Raw genomic sequence first — 24914 nt, forward strand, 5'->3', positions numbered from 1 at the left:
AATGTGTGCATTGATTGAAACAAAGCACCAGTATGCTAGAGTTTGTTTACATTATCTGCTCAAATATTCGCGTAACACTGTATATAACTAAATAAGAATATATAAGTGTATATTTTCATGAAACTGATTGAGATCAAATGGTTGGCATGCAGATGCAGATATTTATTTATACCAGCAAGGACTGGAGTTGTTTTTTGTTATTGTTGCGGAGAAGTCGTTTCCTCCACTGCATATGTGTAACTGTAAAACATTTAATGTCATGGAATTGCTGAACAAAAATGATCGTTTATGCCAATTAATATAATCACTAATAAGAACGGCAAAATAGTTATTCGATATGTTATTCCGTATATATGCAAAAAAACAGTGCTCATGTTTGTTACTTGCTTTATTTTTTGTAAGAATTTACAACGTAAAGTCAATTCATTCTGTTATAATTTAAATATGGCATTGATATTATAAAGAATGAATCTGGGGGAAAAAAGTTCATTCTTAAGTAAGTGTTTCAATCAAGTGAATACGTCCTTGAGCAATTTATTTTTATTTCATAACATTTGTTAAAATAGGACCTTTATAAAGATAACATGTATAAAACACCATTATTCTGGATGAATTATTCATAATTTATTACAGCGCCTTTTCTTATTTAAAATATGTACTATGCAGAAATCGCCATTTCCTGGTTGCTAAAAGTCTAATTGTTCGCCTAATTTCAGTTGATGTGACAAAACAAGCAGGTAAAGTAATTTTACCATCTAAACCCCTGTGAAATATATTTTCCATAAAAATATATTGTATTTTCAGCTGTTTGAAGCTGGTGAACAAAACTGAAAATTAAAAGACCCAAAAACGAAACTTAAGAAGGGGAAGCATAGAAATAGCGCACAAAGAAAAAAATACCACTTCTTAGACTTACATATTGCAGCTTTAAAGAGAACTGCCTTTAAAAAGCAAGAATCCATTTGAAAACTGCATATGTGACATCTATATGAGTAAGAAACAGATATTCTAGTGTCAAAATTGACTACAAAGTGTAAATCTGATCATTTTGTTCATAAAGTCAGTCTCTTCTAAAACAGAGTTTGGAACATCGGTGCATCACAACATGTAAATAAATGAAGGTTGTGTTTTGATTTTAAAACGTCCATTGGCCTACTAACATGGGTTGAACAACGGTCAGGAAACGTACATCCCAGACTGAAATCTTGTTTTTCTAATGAGCAACAGAAAAACGCCCGTGCCAATTGGCGTGGCTCTTTAAAAAACAAAGTAAAAAAATACTGTGCGTTTGATAATCTTAATCTCTCATGAGAGATTAGCTTTATGATAATGATTCTTAAAGGGAAATAAAGGGGTGTACTGTGTATCTTGAGTGTCGTGTGTCTTATATAAATGAGCCATACATAGTGAACAACTGAAGGACTGTGGTCATAAAACTAACTCAGCTTCAGCACAGTATAAAATTCAGAATGGAGTGAGTGAAGTGAGCTGTTACTCAAGTGACCAGTGCCAAGTTGCCAGCACAACGTCTTAGCAGTGATAAAGCCTAATTCATTATTTATTCTGAGATGTCAGGCTCTTGTACTGGGCATGGGCCTTGATGATCTCTGTGACAACAGATGGGTCATCCAGAGTGGACACATCGCCCAGGTCTCCTGTCTGCTCCATAGCCACCTTCCGCAGGATTCTCCTCATGATCTTCCCAGAGCGTGTCTTGGGAAGTCTCTTCACTACCTGAAAGAGGACAAACGACAGATAGATGAAAGAAACCATCTATTATTAGTTTAAAACAAATGCCATTTCCATATAATAGGATCTTCAACAACAGCAATTTTACATACTGCCTTGAATAACAGGAATGCACAGTTTAGTAACCACAAACAGCGTGAATGTCCTCCCCAGAAAGTGGTCAGGGACAGCATACTTTGTTTGTTATCTTAGTGGCCCCAGGCCTCTCAGATCTTTAACGACTGCTGTCTGGTTCAGGGCATATACTAGGATCTTCAACAACAGCAGTTTTACATACTATCATAAATGCACAGTTTAGTAACCACAAACAGCATGAATGTCCTCACCAGAAAGTGGTCAGGGACAGCATACTTTGTTTGTTATCTTAGTGGCCCCAGGCCTCTCAGATCTTTAACAACTGCTGTCTGGTTCAGGGCATATACTAGGATCTTCAACAACAGCAGTTTTACATACTATCATAAATGCACAGTTTAGTAACCACAAACAGCATGAATATCCTCACCAGAAAGTGGTCAGGGACAGCATACTTTGCTATCTTCGTGGCCACCAGGTCTCTCAGCTCTTTAACAACTGCTGTGTGGTTCAGGGAAGGGTCTTCTTTCAAAACCACAAAGGCAAAGGGAACTGTTGTACAAGGGAAGGAAAACATGCATCAAAGCGTCGATAGAATGTGCCAATAACTATGAATTGCAAGTTGTAAATAAGCTTCAATGCACTTGATCGTCATAATGTGTATTAATGTGTTAATGTGGGATGATAGAGGTTTTGCACTGTATATCTATATTTTTATTCTTACCCTCCCCTTTGATATCATGGGAAACACCAATCACCGCAGTCTCAGGAACTGCTGGGTGTTCATCCTAAAAGACAGAAGACAACCATTCAAGAAATGTATAAGAAATCCCCATTGACAACTTCAGTACAGTGACTCTTTCACATAATCATGATATTGATTTTATTAGTGAGTCAACTGAACATACAGCTGCCATTCATGTAACAAATAGTCTAGGTGTGTTAGTTCTTACCAGGGCATCCTCAATTTCAGCAGTACCCAATCGGTGGCCACTAATGTTGATTACGTCATCCATACGCCCAGTTATCTGATAGTAGCCTTCTTTAGACCGATATGCTCCATCCCCAGTGAAGTAATGACCTGGAATAGAATCAACTCCAAAGCTCACACTTGGGTAATAAACAGTGACACTCCCTAAGTTTGTTTTATTCACTGCTTTAGCACAATCCGCAAACCCGGATGTCCTAGCCGTGTCTGAATCCTGGCTTAGGAAGGTCACCAAAAATCCTGAAATTTCCATCCCTAACTATAACTTTTTCTGAGAAGATAGAACTGCCAAGGGGGGCGGAGTTGCAATCTACTACAGAGATAGCATCCAGAGTTCTGTCATACCATCCAGGTCTGTGCCCAAACGATTCGAGCATCTACTTTTAAAAATCCACCTTTCCAGAAACAACAAGTCTCTCACCGTTGCTGCTTGTTATAGACCCCCCCTCGGCCCCCAGTTGTGCCTTGGACACCATATGTGAATTGATCGCCCTCCGTCTATCTTCAGAGTTCGAACTGTTAGGTGACCTAAACTGGGACATGCTTAACACCCTGGCCGTCCTATAATCTAAGCTAGATGCCCTCAACCTCACACAAATCATCAAGGAACCTACCAGGTACAACCCTAAATCAGTAACCATGGGCACCCTCTTCGATATCATCCTGACCAACCTGCCCTCTAAATACACCTCTGCTGGCTTCAACCAGGATCTCAGCGATCACTGCCTCATTGCCTGTGTGTGTACTGGGTCCGCGGTCAAACGACCACCCCTCATCACTGTCAAACGCTCCCTAAAATACTTCAGCGAGCAGGCCTTTCTAATTGACCTGGCCCGGGTATCCTGGAAGGATATTGACCTCATCCCGTCAGTAGAGGATGCCTGGTTGCTCTTCAAAAGTGCTTTCCTCTCCATCTTAAATAAGCATGCCCCATTCAAAAAATGTAGAACTAAGAACAGATATAGCCCTTGATTCACCCAAGACTTGCCTGCCCTTGACCAGCACAAAAACATCCTGTGGCGTTCTACATTAGCATCGAGTAGCCTCCGCGATATGCAACTTTCCAGGGAAGTCATGAACCAATACTCAGTCAGTTATGAAAGCTAAGGCTAGCTTTTTCAAGCAGAAATTTGCTTCCTGTAGCTCTAATTTCCCAAAGTTTTAGGACACTAAAGTCCATGGAGAATAAGAGCACCTCCTCCCAGCTGTCCACTGAACTGAGGATAGGAAACACTGTCACCACCGATAAATCTTTGATAATCGATCATTTCAATAAGCATTTTTCCATGGCTGGCCATGCTTTCCACCTGGCTACCCCTACCCTGGCCAACATCTCAGCACCCCCTGCAGCAACTTGCCTAACCCCCAACCCCCGCTTCTCCTTCACCCAAATCCAACAGCTGATGTTCTGAAAGAACTGCAAAATCTGTATCCCTACAAATCAGCTGGACTAGACAATCTGGACCCTTTCCTTCTAAAATTATCCACCGAAATTGTTGCAACCCCTATTACTAGCCTAATCCACCTCTCTTTAGTATCGTCTGAGATCCCCAAAGATTGGAAAGCTACCTCGGGCGTCCCCCTCTTCAAAGGGGGAGACGCTCTAGACCCAAAGTGTTATAGACTTATATCCATCCTGCCCTGCCTTTCTAAAATCTTCGAAAGCCAAGTTAATAAACAGATCACCGACCATTTCGTATCCCACCGTACCTTCTCCACTATGCAATCTGGTTTCCGAGCTGGTCATGGGTGCACCTCAGCCACGCTCAAGGTTCTAATCGATATCCTATCCTCCATCGATAAAAGGCAGTACTGTGTAGCCGTCTTCATTGACCTGGCCAAGGCTTTCGACTCTGTGAATCACCGCATTCTTATCGGCAGACTCAATAGCTTTGGCTTCTCAAATGACTGAATCGGGCCGACTCTTTTCTCTATATATATCAATGATGTCGCTCTTGCTGCTGGTGATTCTCTGATCCACCTCTACGCAGACAACACCATTCTGTATACATCTGGCCCTTCTTTGGACACTGTGCTAACAAACCTCCAAACGAGCTTCAACGCCATACAACACTCCTTCCGTGGCCTCCAACTGCTTTTAAATGCTAGTAAAACTAAGTGCACACTCAACCGATTGCTGCCTGCACCCTCCCGCCCGATTAGCATCACTACTCTGGACGGTTCTGACCTAGAACATGTGGACAACTACAAATACCTAGGTGTCTGGTTAGACTGTAAACTCTCCTTCCAGACTCACATTAAGCATCCCCATTCCCAAATTAAATCTAGAATTGGCTTCCTATTTCTGAACAAAGCCTCCTTCACTCATGCCGCCAACATACCCTCGTAAAACTGACTATCCTACCAATCCTTGACTTCGGTGGTTTCATTTACAAAATAGCCCCCAACACTCTACTCAGCAAACTGGATGTAGTCTATCACAGTGTCATCCATTTTATCACCAAAGCCCCATATAATACCCACCACTGCAACCTGTATGCTCTCGTTGGCTGGCCCTCACTACATATCCGTCGCCAAACCCACTGGCTCCAGGTCATCTATAAGTCTTTGCTAGGTAAATCCCCGCCTTATCTCAGCTCACTGGTCACCATAGCAACACCCACCCATAGCACACGCTCCAGCAGGTATATTGCGCTGGTCATCCCCAAAGCCAACACTTACTTTGGCCGTCTTTCCTTCCAGTTCTCTGCTGCCAATGACTGGAACGAATGGCAAACATCTCTGAAGCTGGCGTCTTATATCTCCCTCTCTAACTTTAAGCATCAGCTGTCTGAGTAGCTTACTGATCACTGTACCTGTACACAGCCAATCTGTAAATAGCACACCCAACTACCTCATCCCCATATTATTACTTACACTCTTGCTCTTTTGCGCCCCAGTATCTCTACTTGCACATCATCATCTGCACATCTATCACTCCAGTATTAATGCTAAATTGTAATTATTTTCTTCTATAGGGCCAATTTATTGCCTACCTCCCTACTCTTCTACATTTCTGCTTTGCTTTATCTTGGCCAGGTTGCAGTTGTAAATGAGAACTTGTTCTCAACTGGCCTACCTGGATATATAAAGGTGATATAAAATACATTAAAAAAAGAGAGGAGCCCACAGGGAAATGTAATTAGGCCAACTAACCAGGATATGGTTTGAAGTATGCATCCACAAATCTCTTGTGGTCCCCAAAGATGGTCCGGGCCATTCCAGGCCATGGTTGGCCAATACAAAGGGCTCCACTGACATCATTTCCTGATATAGGCTTACCCTGTTGGTGATAAAAGGAAAATGAATCAAACATTTGAATAACTTATTAGGTTCTCACACAATAAAACATTTGAATTAATAAAACAAATCAGTATAGAATGTAAACAAACATTACAAGTGCGTTAAAAAAAATCATGCAGCAAGCATGTCACAACAACAATAATAACAATAAGAATGTGTCTGTTCATAAAGATCAACCTCTACAGTAAAACACATAGCTCACAACAATACATAGAAATTCAGTGCATGAAGGCTATACAGTACTGCGTGTAGTTTTACTGTTTACTGAAATTACTAGTAAAAGACACGGAGAGGGGAAATTAAGTTTCAAGGTCACGTTACCACTCCAACAAAGCCCTGTAAATATGTTAATCAAGGAAAGGGAAGCATATGCTGGCTAGTTTTAATTGCAATGTGAAAGGTGGTAAGGCGGGTGTGACCCATCTACCACTGTCCCACAATTAGCGTCTAACGTACAGTACTTAGTGCTTTAAAATACCAGTTCAAATCCAAATCTTATTTTATTTGTCACATGTGCCGAACACAACTGGTGTTTACCGTGAAATGCTAGCTAACGAGCCCTTCCCAACAAGGCAGAGTTTTAAAATAATGATATAAATTAAATAGTAATAAAATGCACTAGAATGGAGCTCTATACAGGGAGTACCAATACCAGGTCAATGTGGAGCTATATACAGGGAGTACCAATACCAGGTCAATCAGATCAATGTAGAGCTATATACAGGGAGTACCAATACCAGGTCAATGTAGAGCTATATACAGGGAGTACCAATAACAGATCAATGTGGAGCTATATACAGGGAGTAACAATACCAGATCAATGTGGAGCTACATACAGGGAGTACCAATACCAGATCAATGTGGAGCTATATACAGGGATAGATCAATGTGGCGCTATATATAGGGAGTATCAATACCAGATCAATGTGGAGCTATATACAGGGAGTACCAATACCAGGTCAATGTGGAGCTATATACAGGGAGTACCAATAACAGATCAATGTGGAGCTATATACAGGGAGTAACAATACCAGATCAATGTGGAGCTACATACAGGGAGTACCAATACCAGATCAATGTAGAGCTATATACAGGGAGTACCAATACCAGATCAATGTAGAGCTATATATAGGGAGTACCAATACCAGGTCAATTGTCATGTTCTGACCTTTATTTCCTTTGTTTTGTCATTATTTAGTATGGTCAGGGCGTAAGTTGGGGTGGGCAGTCTATGTTTGTTTTTCTATGATTTGGGTATTTCTATGTTTCGGCCTAGTATGGTTCTCAATCAGAGGCAGGTGTCATTAGTTGTCTCTGATTGAGAATCATACTTAGGTAGCCTGGGTTTCACTGTGTGTTTGTGGGTGATTGTTCCTGTCTCTGTGTTTGCACCAGATAGGGCTGTTTAGGTTTTCTCATGTTTATTGTTTTGTTAGTCTATTCATGTATAGTTTTCTTCATTAAAGAACCATGAATAGAAACCACGCTGCATTTTGGTCCGCCTCTCCTTCACCGCAAGAAAACCGTTACATCAATGTAGAGCTATATACAGGAAGTAACAATACCAGGTCAATGAAGAGCTATATACAGGGAGTACCAATACCAGATCAATGTGGAGCTATATACAGGGAGTATCAATGTGGAGCTATATACAGGGATAGATCAATGTGGAGCTATATACAGGGAGTACCAATACCAGATCAATGTGGAGCTATATACAGGGAGTACCAATACCAGGTCAATGTGAAAAGGTATGAGGTAAATATGTACATGAAGGCAGGGTAAAGTGACTAGGCATCACAATAGATAATAATAATAATAATAATAATAAGAGTAAAATACATAACAGAGCAGCAGCAGCAAATGATGAGTGTAAAAGTGTGTGAGTGTGTGTGTAATGTGTACGTGTGTTTGTGTTGTGTGCGTATGTAGTGAATGTGTGGGAGTGTCAAGATAGTGTGTGTGTGTGTGTGAGTGAGTGTATATATGGTGTGTATACTGTATATAGTCTAGTGGGTGTGCGTAGAGTCAGGGCAGATAGTGCTGGTACCATTTAATTTACTATTTAGAAGTCTGGCTATAGCAGTCTTATGGCTTGGGGGTAGAAGCGGTACCAGAATGAATAGTCTATGACTTGGGTGGCTGGAGTCTTTGGCAATTTTTCAGGGTTTCCTCTGACACCACCTGTTATAGGGGTCCTCGATGTCATGGAGCTTGGTCCTGGTGATGTACTGGGATGTCCATACCACCCTCTGTGGCACTCAAGTGCGGTGCATTTGCCATACCAAGCAGTGATGCAGACAGTCAAAATGCTCTCGATGGTGCAGCTGTAGAACTTTTGGAGGATTCGAGGACCCATGCCAAATATTTTCAGCCTCTTGAGGGGGAAGAGGCTTTGCCATGCCCTTTTCACAACTGTGTGTGTGTGTGTGGACCATGTGAAGTGTACACCAATGAACTTGAAGCTCTCGACCTGCTCCACAACAGCTCCGTCAAAATGGATGGGGGCGTGCTCTCCCCTCTTTGCACTGTAGTCCACGGTCAGCTCCTTGGTCTTACTGACATTGAGGGAGAGGTTGTCGTCCTCGCACCACACTGCTAAGTCTCTGACCTCCTCCCTGTAGGCTGACTCATCGCCTTTGGTGATCAGGACTCCACCGTCATGTCATCAGCAAACTTGATAATGGTGTTGGAGTCATGCGTGGCCATGCAGTCATGGGTGAACAGGGAGTACAAGATGGAACTAAGCACACACCCCTGAGGGGCCCCCGTCTTTACGGTCAGCGTGGCGATGGTGTTGATGCCTACCTTCATCACCTGGGGCCGAGCCACCAGGAAGTATAGGATCCAGTAGCAGAGGGAGGGGTTCAGTCCCAGGGTCCCTAGCTTGGTGATGAGCTTGGAGGGAACTATGGTATTGAACTCTGAGCTGTAGTCTATGAACAGCATTCTCCCATTGTTATTTCCCCTCTTGTCCAGGTGGGAGAGGGCAGTGTTGAAGTGCAATTGAGATTGTGTCATCTATGGATCTGATGGGGCGGTATGCAAATTGGAGTGGGTCTGGGATGATGGTGTTGATGTGTGTCATGACCAGCCTTCAAAGCACTTCATAATTACACATCTGAGTGCTACAGGGTGGTAGTAATTTAGGCAGGTTACCTTGGAGCTCTTGGGAACCGGGACGAGGGTGGTCAGCTTGAAACATGTTGGGATTACAGACTGGGACAAGGAGCGATTGAAAATGTCTGTGAAGACACTAGCCAGCTGGTATGTGCATGCTTTGAGAATGTACCCTGGAATTCCGCCTGGTGGCCTTGTGATTGATTGTTAACCTGTTTTCAACTTTTGAACGACGAACGAGGTCACACAGTTGAGGAGGGGAAGAGTGGAATTTCCTTGGAGCAGTTGGACATGGTTCAGCTTGAATTGTTATACTTTTTATGGCTTCTGAAGAATGAGAGTCCAAAGTCCCAGAATGCCGTCAGAGGAGAATGTGGTAATACCACTGACTACATTTCACAAGGACTTGATTCACAAAAATGGAAGGTAAAACATTTAAGGTTGTGTCTTAATGATGAATATAGAACAAATACATTTGATATTTTTCTCTTAAGTAAAATCTGTTTAAAAAATAATACAAATTGACCATTTCATTCAGAAAAAGAAAGACAGTTGAATTGATTTGAATTCAGCACAGACAGGTCACCTTCTCCTCCATGAGAACAGGCTGAATGCCAAAGAAGGGCCTCATGGCCATGGCCGGAACAATTTCAGCACCCTTTTCAGCTGGCCTTGGAGCAATACACACACCTCCCGTCTCTGGGGACACAGAGAGAGAGAGGAGATGCATGGAGAAGTGCAATAAGGGGGGTTAAAGGGATGTGCAGCTGACATATTGGAGAGTACTTGATATGTACTGAATTTGACCTAAGTCTGGCTGTACTACAGATTGTCTATGTTTTGCTGATGGGGAAGAGGGTGAGGGTTGAAGCCCTGTGGCTATGGTAAATTAGTAATAAGTGATAATCACCTTAATAAAAAAGGAATTGCAGTACTGTACTAGAAAATTACACTTCATTTTGATATTAAGCCTTTGGAAGAACCCCACTCTCCAGCCCCCCTTAAAAGACTTAGCACATACGCCCATGGAGAAACCCCAGAAAGTGATTTTTGAGGAATTAGGTCATGACCCTCCCCACTTCACTCCTGCCAGTCCTCACTGGAGAGCCTCCACCCGCTGGCGGTTGGGAGAGTCGCGGAGAAGGGGGTAAGTGTGTTGGGGGTGAGGGGGGGATTATTTTAATTCATTTTCAGTGCAGATGTACCTTGTGCTAATCGCAAATTAGGGTTAAGCCACCAGTAAACAGAGTATCAGACAGACTTATTGTCTAGATCAGCACAGAAACCACCATAACAAATCAAGATGCGCCTTAGAGGCAGAGCTTTCTCCTCCACCAGCAGGCAACATCAGAGCACAGGCGTTGGCATTCATTTGATGCACAAAATAAGCTTGCTTTTCAAGTCATGATTGTCTCCTTCTTACAAATGTAACTTGACCTGATTTTTATATGCCTTTGATAAACCCTTTGTTCCATGTCATGTAATGTAGCGTATTATGATGTCCTACATGGTAGTGCAATAAAAAATGTTAGCTTAATTGTGCATTATAAAATCTCTAAGGCAATTAAAGTTGAAGCATTTACCACATCAGACAACCTTGGCCAAGACATTCAGCAGCCCTGATGTTACCTGTCTGCCACCATGTATCCACTAGGGGGCATCTTCCATCTCCCACCACGTTGTAGAACCACTCCCATGCCTCGTGATTGATAGGCTCCCCCACTGCAAGAAGACAGGTACATTCAATACAGTACACCCAGCTCTGGGCACACTCAGAGCTAGTTTAAGATATTGTGAAATGTACTCCAGGCATAAACATTCTGTATTATTTAGATAATGGGCTACCTTTTTACTGGTAGAGTATTTCAGTAATAAGACAATAATAATAAAGATATGAAATGCTTTGAGCTGATATGACTTATGATCATGTTGGCCTATGAATGTGATGATAGCTATAGCCAAGAACTCTGAGATGAATTGCTTATTAAGGTCATTGTAACACTGACCGGAATCACTGGAACCAAGTCAAGTTTCCATAATGCGCAAAGCCACTGACTTTGAATTTGTAATTGAGTTGCAACAATGCAAGAGCAGTTGATCAGTTATTTCATTCATCTAGTAGGATCAACTGTGTGCTCATTGGCAAATTATTATGCAGGGGGCACTGATCTAGTGTCTCACCAGAGCCGAGGGTCTTGAGGGAGGACCTGTCGTACTTTTTGACCCAGCTCTCCTCATATTTTAGCAGCAGCCTGATGGCAGTGGGAGCACCGTAGAACTGGTTAATGCCCAGACGCTGCACTGTTTCCCAGTATCGCCCTGAGGGGACAAAGACACATGGTCATTATGGTAAAGGAATACACACGCACGCAAATATTAGCAAAATATATCCTTCCTGTTTCCATAATCCACTAAATAGTGACACAGAAACAATAACAGGAAATGTCCTATTATGCCAAGGCTATAGAGGGCATTGGCCAATGTCATATCACTACAATGTTGACAGCAAACCTTAACAATGAACTTATAACACTTTGAAGCACTCCTTCAGTCGACAAGCCATGGTAATAAACAAAGAACAAAATTGTCATCAAGACAGTTAATGAGTCACGCAACACTGGAGAAATGCCAGCGAAGCCAGTTACAACTACAGTGATCCACTTTATTCACATTTCTAAGGTTTTCTTGTTGTCCCAAACACTACATATACAAGTTATCCGCGGGTTATAGAAAGAAAAATATTGCTTATTGCGGTAATAGTTATACATTAGTTCTAGCACACATAGCAACAGAATGTCTTAACACATGCATAAATAATATAGAACTTCTAACTTGTCTATAAAAATAGAATCAAAAACAATAATGAATTTTGTCCCTTATTGCCCCTAGCCCAGTGAATAAGTATTCCAATACTGCCAAAAGCTGTGACACCCACCCAGCTGGTAACAAGTCACCTGGCTATCTCTCTGTGGATACGACCTGTAAAACTCTATGACCTCTTGTAAAGAGGACAAGTGAGTAAAAAGCAACAGAAAAGAAAGGACAAACTTTGATGCTGTATGTCAAAGTCTCCTGCCAAAGTATCCTCTGTCTCAATGTAACAGTTGTAGACACATCTTAATGATTAATAGTGGACGATTATGTCAATCAGATATTGTCAGGGTGCAGCCCTTGTACTTGTACTGTTATAGCTCACCGGGGTCTGGGTACACGGGAGTGCTCTCAAAGAGGACCGTGGTGGCACCATTACACAGAGGACCATACACCACATAGCTATGACCAGTCACCCAGCCAATGTCTGCCACACAGCCAAACACATCGCCTGGATGGTAGTCAAAGACATACTGCAAGAACAAGAACACGTAAGGTTAGAGACCAGGTCCATTGAGCAATGCTGTACTTTTCCAGACAATGAAATCATCAAAATTACAAGATTGCGAAATTCTGACTAATTCTGGCTAACGTATACAGGCTTTCCCACACAACATGGCTGCCACATTGATATTTGTCTGAGCAGAACTGCTTAACAGCCTGGCAACAGCAACAGGTCTCTCTTTGGCATGGTCCCAAGAGGCCCAGTCTGTTTCAGGGGGCTACAGATAAAAAGCAGCTTTGTCTGTTATTTGAATCTAAACAGCCAACATGCCAAAAAGAGACAGTGTGAGCAATTGCCAAACGTCTGTTTGGGTCTGAGCTGGTAAGCTACTTAGAAATTAGCAGCACATCTCGTGCAGATTCATAGCTGTGTTTTCATTCTATTATTATCACTAACAGCATGTAAGCTTTGTGTCTATCAATCCCACCTAGCACAACATGCTCACCAGCATCGAAAAGCAGGGAGAAAACAGATGTTTTTATTTGTCAGTCAAAGGGGGCTAATTTTGACCCAGAATATGGAATGGGGCTTCTCTCACGAAAGGGGAACACTGAATTCATTGTTCTGATCTAAGCTATGCCAAACCATGTGGCAGAATATTTATATTGTTCAAACTGCCCTGTCTGTAGCCCCTTTCTGTAGCCCTCATCAAAACATTCTCAGACAACACAGTAATTGGGCCTTCCTCCTCCTTTTATAGTTGGTTCTATTTATCAGCTAAACATATGCATATTTTCTGCCACATCACCATTTTAAGGAAGGCACCATACCTGCATTTGCTTATCTAAACTAAGAAGTATTCCGTAGAGAGGTTAACTGAAGACATACCTGATGAGTCAGTGCAGCATAGAGCAGATAGCCAGCCTGTGTGTGGACAATGCCCTTGGGCTTGCCTGTACTGCCTGACGTGTGGAGCATAAAAAGCATCTCCTCACTGCCCATAGGCTCTGGAGCACACTGTGCCGACTCACTGGCCATCGCCTGAGACAGAGAGGAAAAGAGTGGGGGACTGGAGGTATGGTTTGGCGATATGAATGTTTCTTGCAGTGGAATTACTAAATGCAGTGGGATTACACTTGATTTGCTTCAAGTTAAATGTGTGTTATGTCATCATGCTACTCTCATGATAGTAGGTCTGTCTATGTGCTTTGTTCAACGGTACTGTACACAGGTTGTTCTTAAAAACAAAACACCTCAAGGTGTTTAATCTTGTCAGTGACAATGGCAGATGAAATGACAGACAAATAAAGAGATCTTTCATAACAGATATTAACATGACAGATAACATCGCAAAACGGTTCTTTCAGTTCACCACTTCATCTGTGAGCAGAGCTCGGCTGTAAATGCAATCTGATCCCGTTACAGGACTGCCACTGGCTTGTCCCGCTACTCAGACTCAGTATTACCTCCTCCATGGCACAATAAGAAGTATGAAGAACAAGTATTACCTCCTCCAATGGGATGTCTAGTTTGCCCATGGGAGTTGGGTTAGTGGTCCTCTGGGCCACAAACACATGCTGGACAGTGGGGCAGTTCTTCACTGCAGCATCTACTGTAGGTTTCAGGTCTATGAACCGGCCTCCCCTCACACCTTGGTTACACGTGATCACAGCTTTACACTGGGCTGCAGGGAGATGGGGATCACAGTCTGAGAGATCTGAGATCATGCGGACACATCACTACACAGTCTGATTGAGAATATGAAGTACTTTGAGAAAATGCAAGCAGCTTCTAACAATTGCAAGATGTCAATAGGCCTAATTGCTATATGTTGGTTCTCTTTGAGGTATACACTGAGTGTACAAGACATTCGGAACACCTTCCAAATATTGAGTTCCACCCCGTTTTTCCCTCAGAACAGCCTCAATTCGTCAGGACATGGACTCTACAAGCGTTCTTCAGGGATGCTGGCCCACGTTGACTCCAATGCTTCCCACAGCTGTGTCAAGTTGGCTGGATGTCCTTTGGGTGATGGACCATTCTTGATATAGACAGGAAACTGTTGAGGGTAAAAAACACAGCAGAGCTGCAGTTCTTGACACACTCAAACCGGTGCGTATAGCACCTACCACCATACCCCATTCAAAGGCACTTACAGTGCCTTGCGAAAGTATTCGGCCCCCTTGAACTTTGCGACCTTTTGCCACATTTCAGGCTTCAAACATAAAGATATAAAACTGTATTTTTTGTGAAGAATCAACAACAAGTGGCACACAATCATGAAGTGGAACAACATTTATTGGATATTTCAAACTTTTTTAACAAATCAAAAACTGAAAAATTGGGCGTGCAAAATTATTCAGCCCCCTTAAGTTAATACTTTGTAGCGCCACCTTTTGCTGCGATTACAGCTGTAAGTCGCTTGGGGTATGTCTCTATCAGTTTTGCACATCGAGAGACTGACATTTTTTCCCATTCCTCCTTGCAAAACAGCTCAAGCTCAGTGAGGTTGGATGGAGAGCATTTGTGAACAGCAGTTTTCAGTTCTTTCCACAGATTCTCGATTGGATTCAGGTCTGGACTTTGACTTGGCCATTCTAACACCTGGATATGTTTATTTTTGAACCATTCCATTGTAGATTTTGCTTTATGTTTTGGATCATTGTCTTGTTGGAAGACAAATCTCCGTCCCAGTCTCAGGTCTTTTGCAGACTCCATCAGGTTTTCTTCCAGAATGGTCCTGTATTTGGCTCCATCCATCTTCCCATCAATTTTAACCATCTTCCCTGTCCCTGCTGAAGAAAAGCAGGCCCAAACCATGATGCTGCCACCACCATGTTTGACAGTGGGGATGGTGTGGTCAGGGTGATGAGCTGTGTTGCTTTTACGCCAAACATAACGTTTTGCATTGTTGCCAAAAAGTTCAATTTTGGTTTCATCTGACCAGAGCACCTTTTTCCACATGTTTGGTGTGTCTCCCAGGTGGCTTGTGGCAAACTTTAAACAACACTTTTTATGGATATCTTTAAGAAATGGCTTTATTCTTGCCACTCTTCCATAAAGGCCAGATTTGTGCAATATACGACTGATTGTTGTCCTATGGACAGAGTCTCCCACCTCAGCTGTAGATCTCTGCAGTTCATCCAGAGTGATCATGGGCCTCTTGGCTGCATCTCTGATCAGTCTTCTCCTTGTATGAGCTGAAAGTTTAGAGGGACGGCCAGGTTTTGGTAGATTTGCAGTGGTCTGATACTCCTTCCATTTCAATATTATCGCTTGCACAGTGCTCCTTGGGATGTTTAAAGCTTGGGAAATCTTTTTGTATCCAAATCCGGCTTTAAACTTCTTCACAACAGTATCTCGGACCTGCCTGGTGTGTTCCTTGTTCTTCATGATGCTCTCTGCGCTTTTAACGGACCTCTGTGACTATCACAGTGCAGGTGCATTTATACGGAGACTTGATTACACACAGGTGGATTGTATTTATCATCATTAGTCATTTAGGTCAACATTGGATCATTCATAGATCCTCACTGAACTTCTGGAGAGAGTTTGCTGCACTGAAAGTAAAGGGGCTGAATAATTTTGCACGCCCAATTTTTCAGTTTTTGATTTGTTAAAAAAGTTAGAAATATCCAATAAATGTCGTTCCACTTCATGATTGTGTCCCCCTTGTTGTTGATTCTTCACAAAAAAAATACAGTTTTATATCTTTATGTTTGAAGCCTGAAATGTGGCAAAAGGTCGCAAAGTTCAAGGGGGCCGAATACTTTCGCAAGGCACTGTAAATATTTTGCCTTGCCCATTCACCCTCTGAATGGCACACATACATGATGCATGTCTCAAGGCTTAAAAGTCCTTATTTAACATGTCTCCTCCCCTTCAAGAAGTGGATTTAACAAGTGACATCAATAATGGATTCACCTGGTCAGTTTATGTCATGGAAAGAGCTGGTGTTCCTAATCAAATCAAATCAAATCAAATTTATTTATATAGCCCTTCGTACATCAGCTGATATCTCAAAGTGCTGTACAGAAACCCAGCCTAAAACCCCAAACAGCAAGCAATGCAGGTGTAGAAGCACGGTGGCTAGGAAAAACTCCCTAGAAAAGCCAAAACCTAGGAAGAAACCTAGAGAGGAACCAGGCTATGTGGGGTGGCCAGTCCTCTTCTGGCTGTGCCGGGTAGAGATTATAACAGAACATGGCCAAGATGTTCAAATGTTCATAAATGACCAGCATGGTCGAATAATAATAAGGCAGAACAGTTGAAACTGGAGCAGCAGCACGGCCAGGTGGACTGGGGACAGCAAGGAGTCATCATGTCAAGTAGTCCTGGGGCATGGTCCTAGGGCCGCGGTTCAGTTGAAACTGGAGCAGCAGCACGGCCAGGTGGACTGGGGACAGCAAGGAGTCATCATGTCAGGTAGTCCTGGGGCATGGTCCTAGGGCTCAGGTCCTCCGAGAGAGAGAAGGAGAGAATTAGAGAACGCACACTTAGATTCACACAGGACACCGAATTGGACAGGAGAAGTACTCCAGATATAACAAACTGACCCCAGCCCCCCGACACATAAACTACTGCAGCATAAATACTGAAGGCTGAGACAGGAGGGGTCAGGAGACACTGTGGCCCCACCCGAGGACACCCCCGGACAGGGCCAAACAGGAAGGATATAACCCCACCCACTATGCCAAAGCACAGCCCCCACACCACTGGAGGGATATCTTCAACCACCAACTTACCATCCTGAGACAAAGCTGAGTATAGCCCGCAAAGATCTCCGCCACGGCACAACCCAAGGGGGGGGGGGCGCCAACCCAGACAGGATGACCACATCAGTGAATCAACCCACTCAGGTGACGCACCCCCTCAGGGACGGCATGAGAGAGCCCCAGCAAGCCAGTGACTCAGCCCCTGTAATAGGGTTAGAGGCAGAGAATCCCAGTGGAAAGAGGGGAACCGGCCAGGCAGAGACAGCAAGGGTGGTTCGTTGCTCCAGAGCCTTTCCGTTCACCTTCCCACTCCTGGGCCAGACTACACTCAATCATATGACCCACTGAAGAGATGAGTCTTCAGTTCCTAATGTTTTGTACACTCAGTACTGTACTGCACATGTTATAAAGGTTTGAGATGACATGTTGCTCCTCGCTTTCTGTCTCATCCTTCAGTGTGTGTCCTAAACTGCTGGCCCTGTGTTTGATCTTTCTAAATTGGCCTGGTTTCTGTCTGACCGCAAAATGCAGCTTGAAATTAAACAGCCCTTGCCTAGTCTCATGATGTTAGTAGCATTTGAGTAAAACAGGTTAGTTTCTCACTGGAGTTAAGTTGGGAAAAAGGGGAGGAAACTTGATGACCGGTGTATCCCAGACACAATGGCCAAGAGCATGTTCAATTAAAAAAATCTGACATTGCTCTATGCATAATGACTCACTTGGGAGTGCTGAGAACTTGGCAGACATTTTAGGGGTCATGGCCATTGGAGCTGTATCCTGTTTAACTATCAGACATTTATCCTGTGCCTTTGAATAGAAAAGCTGAAATTCCTGTAAACTCTATGATTACGCTTTATTTAAAGGCGCAAAGCTTAAGTATTATGTCAGCTTTGTATGATTACAGATAACAACCTCGAAAATCTCTCGTTTTTTATTTGAACTTGAATAGCTACATGCATGCACAATTGAAATGCCCTTGAGCCCTTCCCTTGTGTTCAGTCAACCATTCAAATGTCAAGTTTGGGCTTTAAAGGGAGCATCTGTATACAAAACACAAACGTCCTTGAAATACATTCTTGGGTTACCAACTGGACCATGAGATTAGGAAAGCTAAGGCTAGCTTTTTCAAGCAGACATTTTCTTCCGGCAGCACTAATTTCCAAAAGTTTTGGGACAATGTAAAGTCCATGGAGAATAAGAGCACCTCCTCCCAGCTGCCCACTGCACTGAGGATAGGAAACACTGTCACCACCAATAAATCTACGATAATCGATCATTTCAATAAGCATATTTCCACGGCTAGCCATGCTTTCCACCTGGCTACCCCTACCCTGGCCAACATCTCAGCACCCCCTGCAGCAACTAACATTTCTAAAGAGTTAATCTCAGTCGAACATGAGTCCAGGCCCAGTATCACTCACCATCCTGAATCCTCCCAGCCAGGGCCTCTGAGCTGAACCCAGCAAACACCACCGTGTGCACAGCACCGATACGAGCACACGCAAGCATGGCAGCCACAGCGATGGGCGACACTGGCATATAAATGGCCACCCGGTCACCTTTGTTGACCCCATGCCTCTTCAGGGTGTTGGCTAGGCGGCAGGTAGTCTCAAGTAGCTCCCTGTAGAAAAGTTGTATAAAGTTCAGACAGAAGTTATTACTTGGAGCAATAGTTACCTCAACTATTGTTGGGTATGTAAGTTATGTATTCTGTATTGATTCCATCAAACACTATCTGAAGTGTACACTCTTAGGAAAAAAAGGTGCTATCAAGAACCTAAAAGGGTTCTTCGGCTGTCTCCATAGGAGAAGCATTTGAAGAACCATTTTTGGTTCCGGGTAGAACTTATTTGGTTCCAGGTAGAACTTTTTGGGGTTCTATTTAGAAGCCTTTCCACAGAGGGTTCTACATGGAAGCCAAAAGGGTTCTACCTAGGGACCAAAGGGGTTCTACGTGGAACTTAAAAGGGTTCTCCTATGGTAACAATCCAAATAAGTATTTTGTTGTAAAATGAGAGTCTTTGAGAACTACTTTAAAACCCTACTTCTTGCAAGCCATATAGGAAGATGTATATTAGTGACTTTGAGGCTCCTTTGAGGCACTGAACAATGGATAACTATGATTAATAATTTTTGGGAGCACTGAAATGACCTTCCAGTACACTTTCAGTTGCATGTCTAGTGAACGTTCAGTTGGACACCCCACAGCTTCCTGTTTACATTCTGATCCAGGAAGCAGCTTTAGTCGTTATTGCAGAAAGGCCTCATTTTGAAATCTCTCACTACCACCTTACACAATAACTGTGACACCCAGCCAACAATAATTTTGCAATTTCAACAGCACTTCCTTATTATTTAATCTCATCAACAATAAAGTACATATGGTGTCTCATTCATAATGCAAATTGTAATGGGAGTATTGAAGCCTTCATGATTTGCTGATTGTTGTAACACAGGATATCATTGAAAAAGAGACCCTGGTATAAATTGGTATTCCCTGTATCAATAAAGGTTTAATGTCATGCTATTTATGTACTATACAATATTAAAGTTAAAAATATATCCATGCAGATCCAGAACATGGTTCTTATCCAGTTCTTCTTTGGCACAGCTGAACATCTCACTGTGCATATCTAGAGAACTATTTGGAATATTGTAAATATTTAGATATTACTGCTGAATCTCTGCCATGTTTCCTCCTACCCTTTATAGCATAAACTTTAAAAAAAACAGAACCTAACATGGATACTTGACAGAGGACAAGATTATCTTTTTACAGGATACAGATGTAGGATCTTAATTTGATTACCCTGTTGCAGGAAAACGTCCTATGCAGGACATTTTAAACTTGTAGTTTATTTGAGGTTAATAATTCACAATTCCTGTTGCCGCAGGATTATTTTCATGCTGTAGCAAACTGGCTGAAATGAAGATCCTACATCTGAAGGCAATCATCTCTGGTTAAACATCAGTGTGGAATGTGAAGTATTTTTGGTTTGATACCTCCTACTCTGTTGCACAGATCAGTATAAATTCCAGCTCCTCTGCATAATGATGTGGATTAATTCATTCAGATGACTCTAATCTATATCATATCTCTAGCTTTCCAAGATAAGCATTACTTTATAATAGTCCCCCACCCTATCGAAGGTCCTTGCATAGGCATGAACTTACCTATAGGTGACCTTTACCTCCGTCCCAGGTTCATCCCTCTCCCAGACCAGGGCGACTCTGTCAGGATGCTTGGCAACATGCACATCCAAACAATTCACTGCCAATTAAATGGATGAACTAATGTAACTTACTGTCCAGTATTTGGGGGGCTGTCCAGTAAGCATAATGTACATTAAACATAGTTAGCAAACCTTAACAAGATCCACACAAACAAAATCAATACAATAACTTAATCCTAGAAGAAAATAAGGCTTGAGCACGCACTTCCAGTCTATATAGAAAGGCTGTAATGCAATGGGGTAGTAAATATTTAGTTTTGCCAATAATAATAATAAAAGGGGATGGCAATTCTTACCAGAAACGTTCAACTGTCCCCCAAGAAACCAATTGATTTTCCCACTAGTAATTTCGCAGTCCCTCACTTGATCGAATGGCTTATTCCATGTAAGCCTCTCTTTAGCAATTGATCCCCAAAAGGTTTCCGGATCTTTCACAGACAATTCGTATAACTCGTTGTATGACCATCCAGCGAGATTTGAGCTCAAGTGCGGTGTCAAGTTCGTGTTCCTATCGCCGATACTGGAGACTGTTCGCCTCTGACACTGAACAGGTTTCAGAGAGGTCAATAAAATTCTCTTTCGGTAGCTGCCGTTTTTGAAGAATACACAGGCTCTATTTATTATATGTATCAAACTCCCGTTGTTATGTGCAGCCATTTTCTGCTCCCCTGCTGCACGCAGAACTTGACCAGAGCAGGATCCTTTTCTTTCAAGCTTCCTTGAGTGGTACAGAAAGGGTGGGAACAAGTCGTTGATGAAAATTTATTATCTAAAGGTCAGTGTTCATGACAGAGGACAGTTAGTTTCAGCACTCACTATCACTAAAGTGTAGCCTAGCCCACTGTTTTCCAAACTGTGGGTCGGGAGTCGGGACATTTTTTGTGCATTGCAACCCCAAAAAGTAAAAAAAAAAAAAAAAAAAAAAAAAAAGAATAGTTCAAATTGGGATGGAAAAACGCTTTCAGTGTGTAAACTTAAACCACTAAAACCAAATAGAAAGTATATAGAAATGATAAGGGACCTATAGAATTGCAGGAGATGTGCTTTAAAACTGCTAAACATTCTCTCTGCTGCCAAGACAGGTTTTACTTATTCTTTGGTCCGTGTATGTGTTTTTAAATGTTTCTATTTCATGTATTGATATGTCCTATTAGATTGTGGTACAAGACTCAAAACTCATCATATGAAAAACAATATGTGTGAAACAAATCATGATTAGCCTATTGAATTTCTGCATATGTGTGATAGTACATTTTCCTTTGAATTTTTCATCACCATCTCTTGTAGTCCTCTATAATTAAAAAATAACTACTTTTCAATTTAAACTCTTAAAACATTTTCATATTGGCCGCTACTCTGTTATTATATATTACATGTATTCTCAATTTCAAGAATGATGCTGCCTCCTAGAGGACCATACAGAAGGGTGAAATTATATTTTTATTTCATCCTGAATGAAATCTCAATCCCATCATCTGGATTAGGGGAAAACAAATGCAATAGTTTCAATGTAACCTGCAAACAAACTCCAACACATTGTTCAACAACACTTCTCTCTTCAGTGTGTGATAATATTAGACTTTTTACTCAAATCCCCAGTTGAAATATGAAACTGTATTGGGTTTGACAATAGTCATATTGTCTAAAATGCACTAATATATTATGCTATGGACAATCATTTCCAGATCTTGCATTAATAGTATGAATTCTAATTAAACCAAAGTGAATAGTTCATTTGTTTAAAAAAAAAACTTTTCCAATTTAGACAGAAACAAACTTTTCATCAACACACTGCATAGGTCTATCTACTAAATACGCTTTAGGCCCATAATCTCTTTATAAAGGATGTATGTGATATAAAAACACACCATAAAAGATGAATGCTTGTGAACGGAGTAAAACAAACATTTGACAGGCGGTTCCTGCTTGACAAAACAACAGATATTATTATTAAATTCTGTTCTATAAACAAACACTGTTTTCCATTAGCAGACAATTCCAACAAAAGGCCAGATTATTTGCCCTGTTTTCTATAATGTTCTAACATAGTACCATCATATAATTGTAGTTTAGTTTGGGCGAGGGGATGTAAAGGTATGAACGTGACTTGTGGGATAAATTCTGATTGATGACATTTTAATAGATTTAATACCCCTCATTCTTAACAATGAGGTGTCTCTAATCTCTTTGTGCTTTGTTTTTCTCCCTACTGCTAATCTGTTTGTTCAATCCTTTGGAAAAGCAATCACTCACATAATGTGACCACTGATTGGTTCACTGAACATGATCAATGGTCTAATACTAATACAATGGTTGTAATTGTACTGAATAATATTATTCTGAGTTAGTCAGCCTGTGTAGCCTAGCTGTATTGTTTTTGTACGTTTGCTAAAATTCAGAGGTATTCTATATTGTTGAGGCTGTGGAGATAAACATAACATAATGACATTTAAAAAAGATATATACTAACACCCTTGCCTTTCATGAACTCACACTTGACCTTTTCCGACTTGACTTTACTGATTTTGCTGATAGCTACTTTATTGAGGAAAAATGTACTTACTATGACTGAGATATGTGGCTATCTCACCTGGCTATCTTAAGGTGAATGCAGTATCTGTAAGTCGCTCTGGATAAGAGTGTCTGCTAAATAACTAACATGTAAACGTAAGTATTCTGCTTGTTGGATTGCAGACAGAAACAGAACAACTACATTGTTTGATGAACTCTCTCCATTACTCACATGCAGGATTTTTTGACACCCACCTTATCATGTTATAATCAATCTGAGTAGTATTTGTTTATAACTATTGTTTGGAAATGTGTGTTATTTATCATATTAAAGCTGTTGTTGTTGATACTGTTAATCATGGGATTAATATTACAGGATAAATAAACCATTATTGAGCCCAAACCAAAATACAATTTCAATTGGAAATCTACTACCCTATTTGCTATTCAAAAACATTGTAATCTCAAAACAATATCAGATTAAAGGCAGTGGGCCATTAGACTATAATGTGGAAAAGAAGGATAAGGCAGTAGAGCAATTATATGGTTTGTGAACCATTAAGTGGGAATTATATGTGATTAAGCAGGGTTTTAAGGCTTAAACTAGACATGAAATACACAACTAGATATTAATATGAATCTTAAGAACCATTAACCAAATAGGGCAACTGTGATGGTGTTTTGCATTTCCAATACCCACTCAAACCATCACGATGATGCATATAGGCTAAGCAAAGCAATGTCAACAAGATACCTGTTTGACTAATTGTATTGCTGTTTTCTCACAGAAAAAGGTATCTAAAAGTAGGATATTGAAATAAAAAGACTGTTTGAAATATTTAAATATGTGTAATTGCCAATGGTGTGCGTACTGGTAGCGGAGTCAGCTGCAGGAGAGCAGAGGGTTGTTGAACAGGCGCACACTTTATTGAGACAGGAGAAACCAACAGACGGACGCCACTGTGTCAAAACCTCCAGCCGATTGGCAAAGGAGCAAAACGCGCAAACAGTCACAATAATTATGTTCAAACAAATAAACATACCTCGTGACAAGATACGGAATCTACAAACACCAGTCTGGCGCGTCAAAAAATGACACGTAACACAAACAATATCACACACAGACATGAGGGGGAACAGAGGAATAAACACATGAAGTGCGATTGGGAAATGCAAACCAAGTGTGCAAAACAAGACAAAAACAAAATGGATCAAATGAAAAATGGAGCCGCGATGGCTCGAAAACCGGTGACGTCGACAGCCGTACGCCGTGCGAACAAGGAGAGGAGCCGACTTCGGCGGAAGTCGTGACAGTAATAATAATTAATTAAAATGTTTATTGACATGCACTTAGGTCCTATAAAATATTAATAGGTTGAATTTAATAAACAATTCACTTTATTTTATTTTTAGTAATGTAGTAGTAATGTTTTAGTAATGTAAAGTATTTACTAATTTAACATTCAGTAACCATAGGAGGCATACTGTACATATCTTCACCTGAAAGCTAAAACAATTCTACTCAAACTGTGGACCTGCCTGTGGGTTTTCTTCAAGCTTCTTCATCAGTGTGAGCAGTCCTCATCTTCTGTTTTGTGTGTCTCATGATGAGTCTTCATAACTGGCAGAGACGTAATCTATTTCCACAAGGGAATTTCACCTGTGTGAATACTGCTGTGCCTGGAGATTGACATCCGTGAACCAAAATCCTTCCCACAGGTGGCACATTTGTATGGGTTCTCAGCTGGGTGGACATTATGGTGCTCCTTGAGATTCCAACAGAGACTGAATTGCTTACCACAAACATCCCAAGGGTGTGGCTTTTCCCCTGTGTGAGAAAACATGTGTCGCTTGAGGCTAAAGGCATGATAGAATATCTTTCCACTGCGCAGGTCAGTGTCTTTCTG

At 41.5% G+C, this 24914-nt stretch overlaps 1 protein-coding gene across 2 annotated transcripts; it reads right to left on the bottom strand.

The window, feature by feature from the left end:
• Positions 1-370: 370 nt before the first annotated feature.
• Positions 371-21333, bottom strand: acss1 (acyl-CoA synthetase short chain family member 1). 2 transcript variants are annotated; one of them, XM_064932249.1, is made up of 14 exons: positions 20793-21332; positions 20438-20534; positions 18685-18884; positions 14057-14232; positions 13437-13589; positions 12429-12576; positions 11414-11551; positions 10862-10954; positions 9819-9931; positions 5966-6092; positions 2775-2902; positions 2546-2609; positions 2252-2373; positions 371-1734 (listed from the first exon to the last, which is right to left on the bottom strand). In XM_064932249.1, exons 1-14 carry the CDS (start codon positions 21151-21153, stop codon positions 1555-1557), a joined length of 2100 nt encoding a protein of 699 aa, XP_064788321.1. In that variant the 5' UTR covers positions 21154-21332; the 3' UTR covers positions 371-1554. The 2 variants fall into 2 exon arrangements, with proteins under 2 accessions (XP_064788321.1, XP_064788322.1); XM_064932250.1 differs by lacking the exons at positions 18685-18884; positions 20438-20534 and having other exon boundaries at positions 20793-21333.
• Between the last annotated feature and the right edge of the window lie 3581 nt (positions 21334-24914).

Source organism: Oncorhynchus masou, chromosome 23 (assembly GCF_036934945.1).
Source record: "Oncorhynchus masou masou isolate Uvic2021 chromosome 23, UVic_Omas_1.1, whole genome shotgun sequence".
NCBI lineage: Eukaryota > Metazoa > Chordata > Actinopteri > Salmoniformes > Salmonidae > Oncorhynchus > Oncorhynchus masou.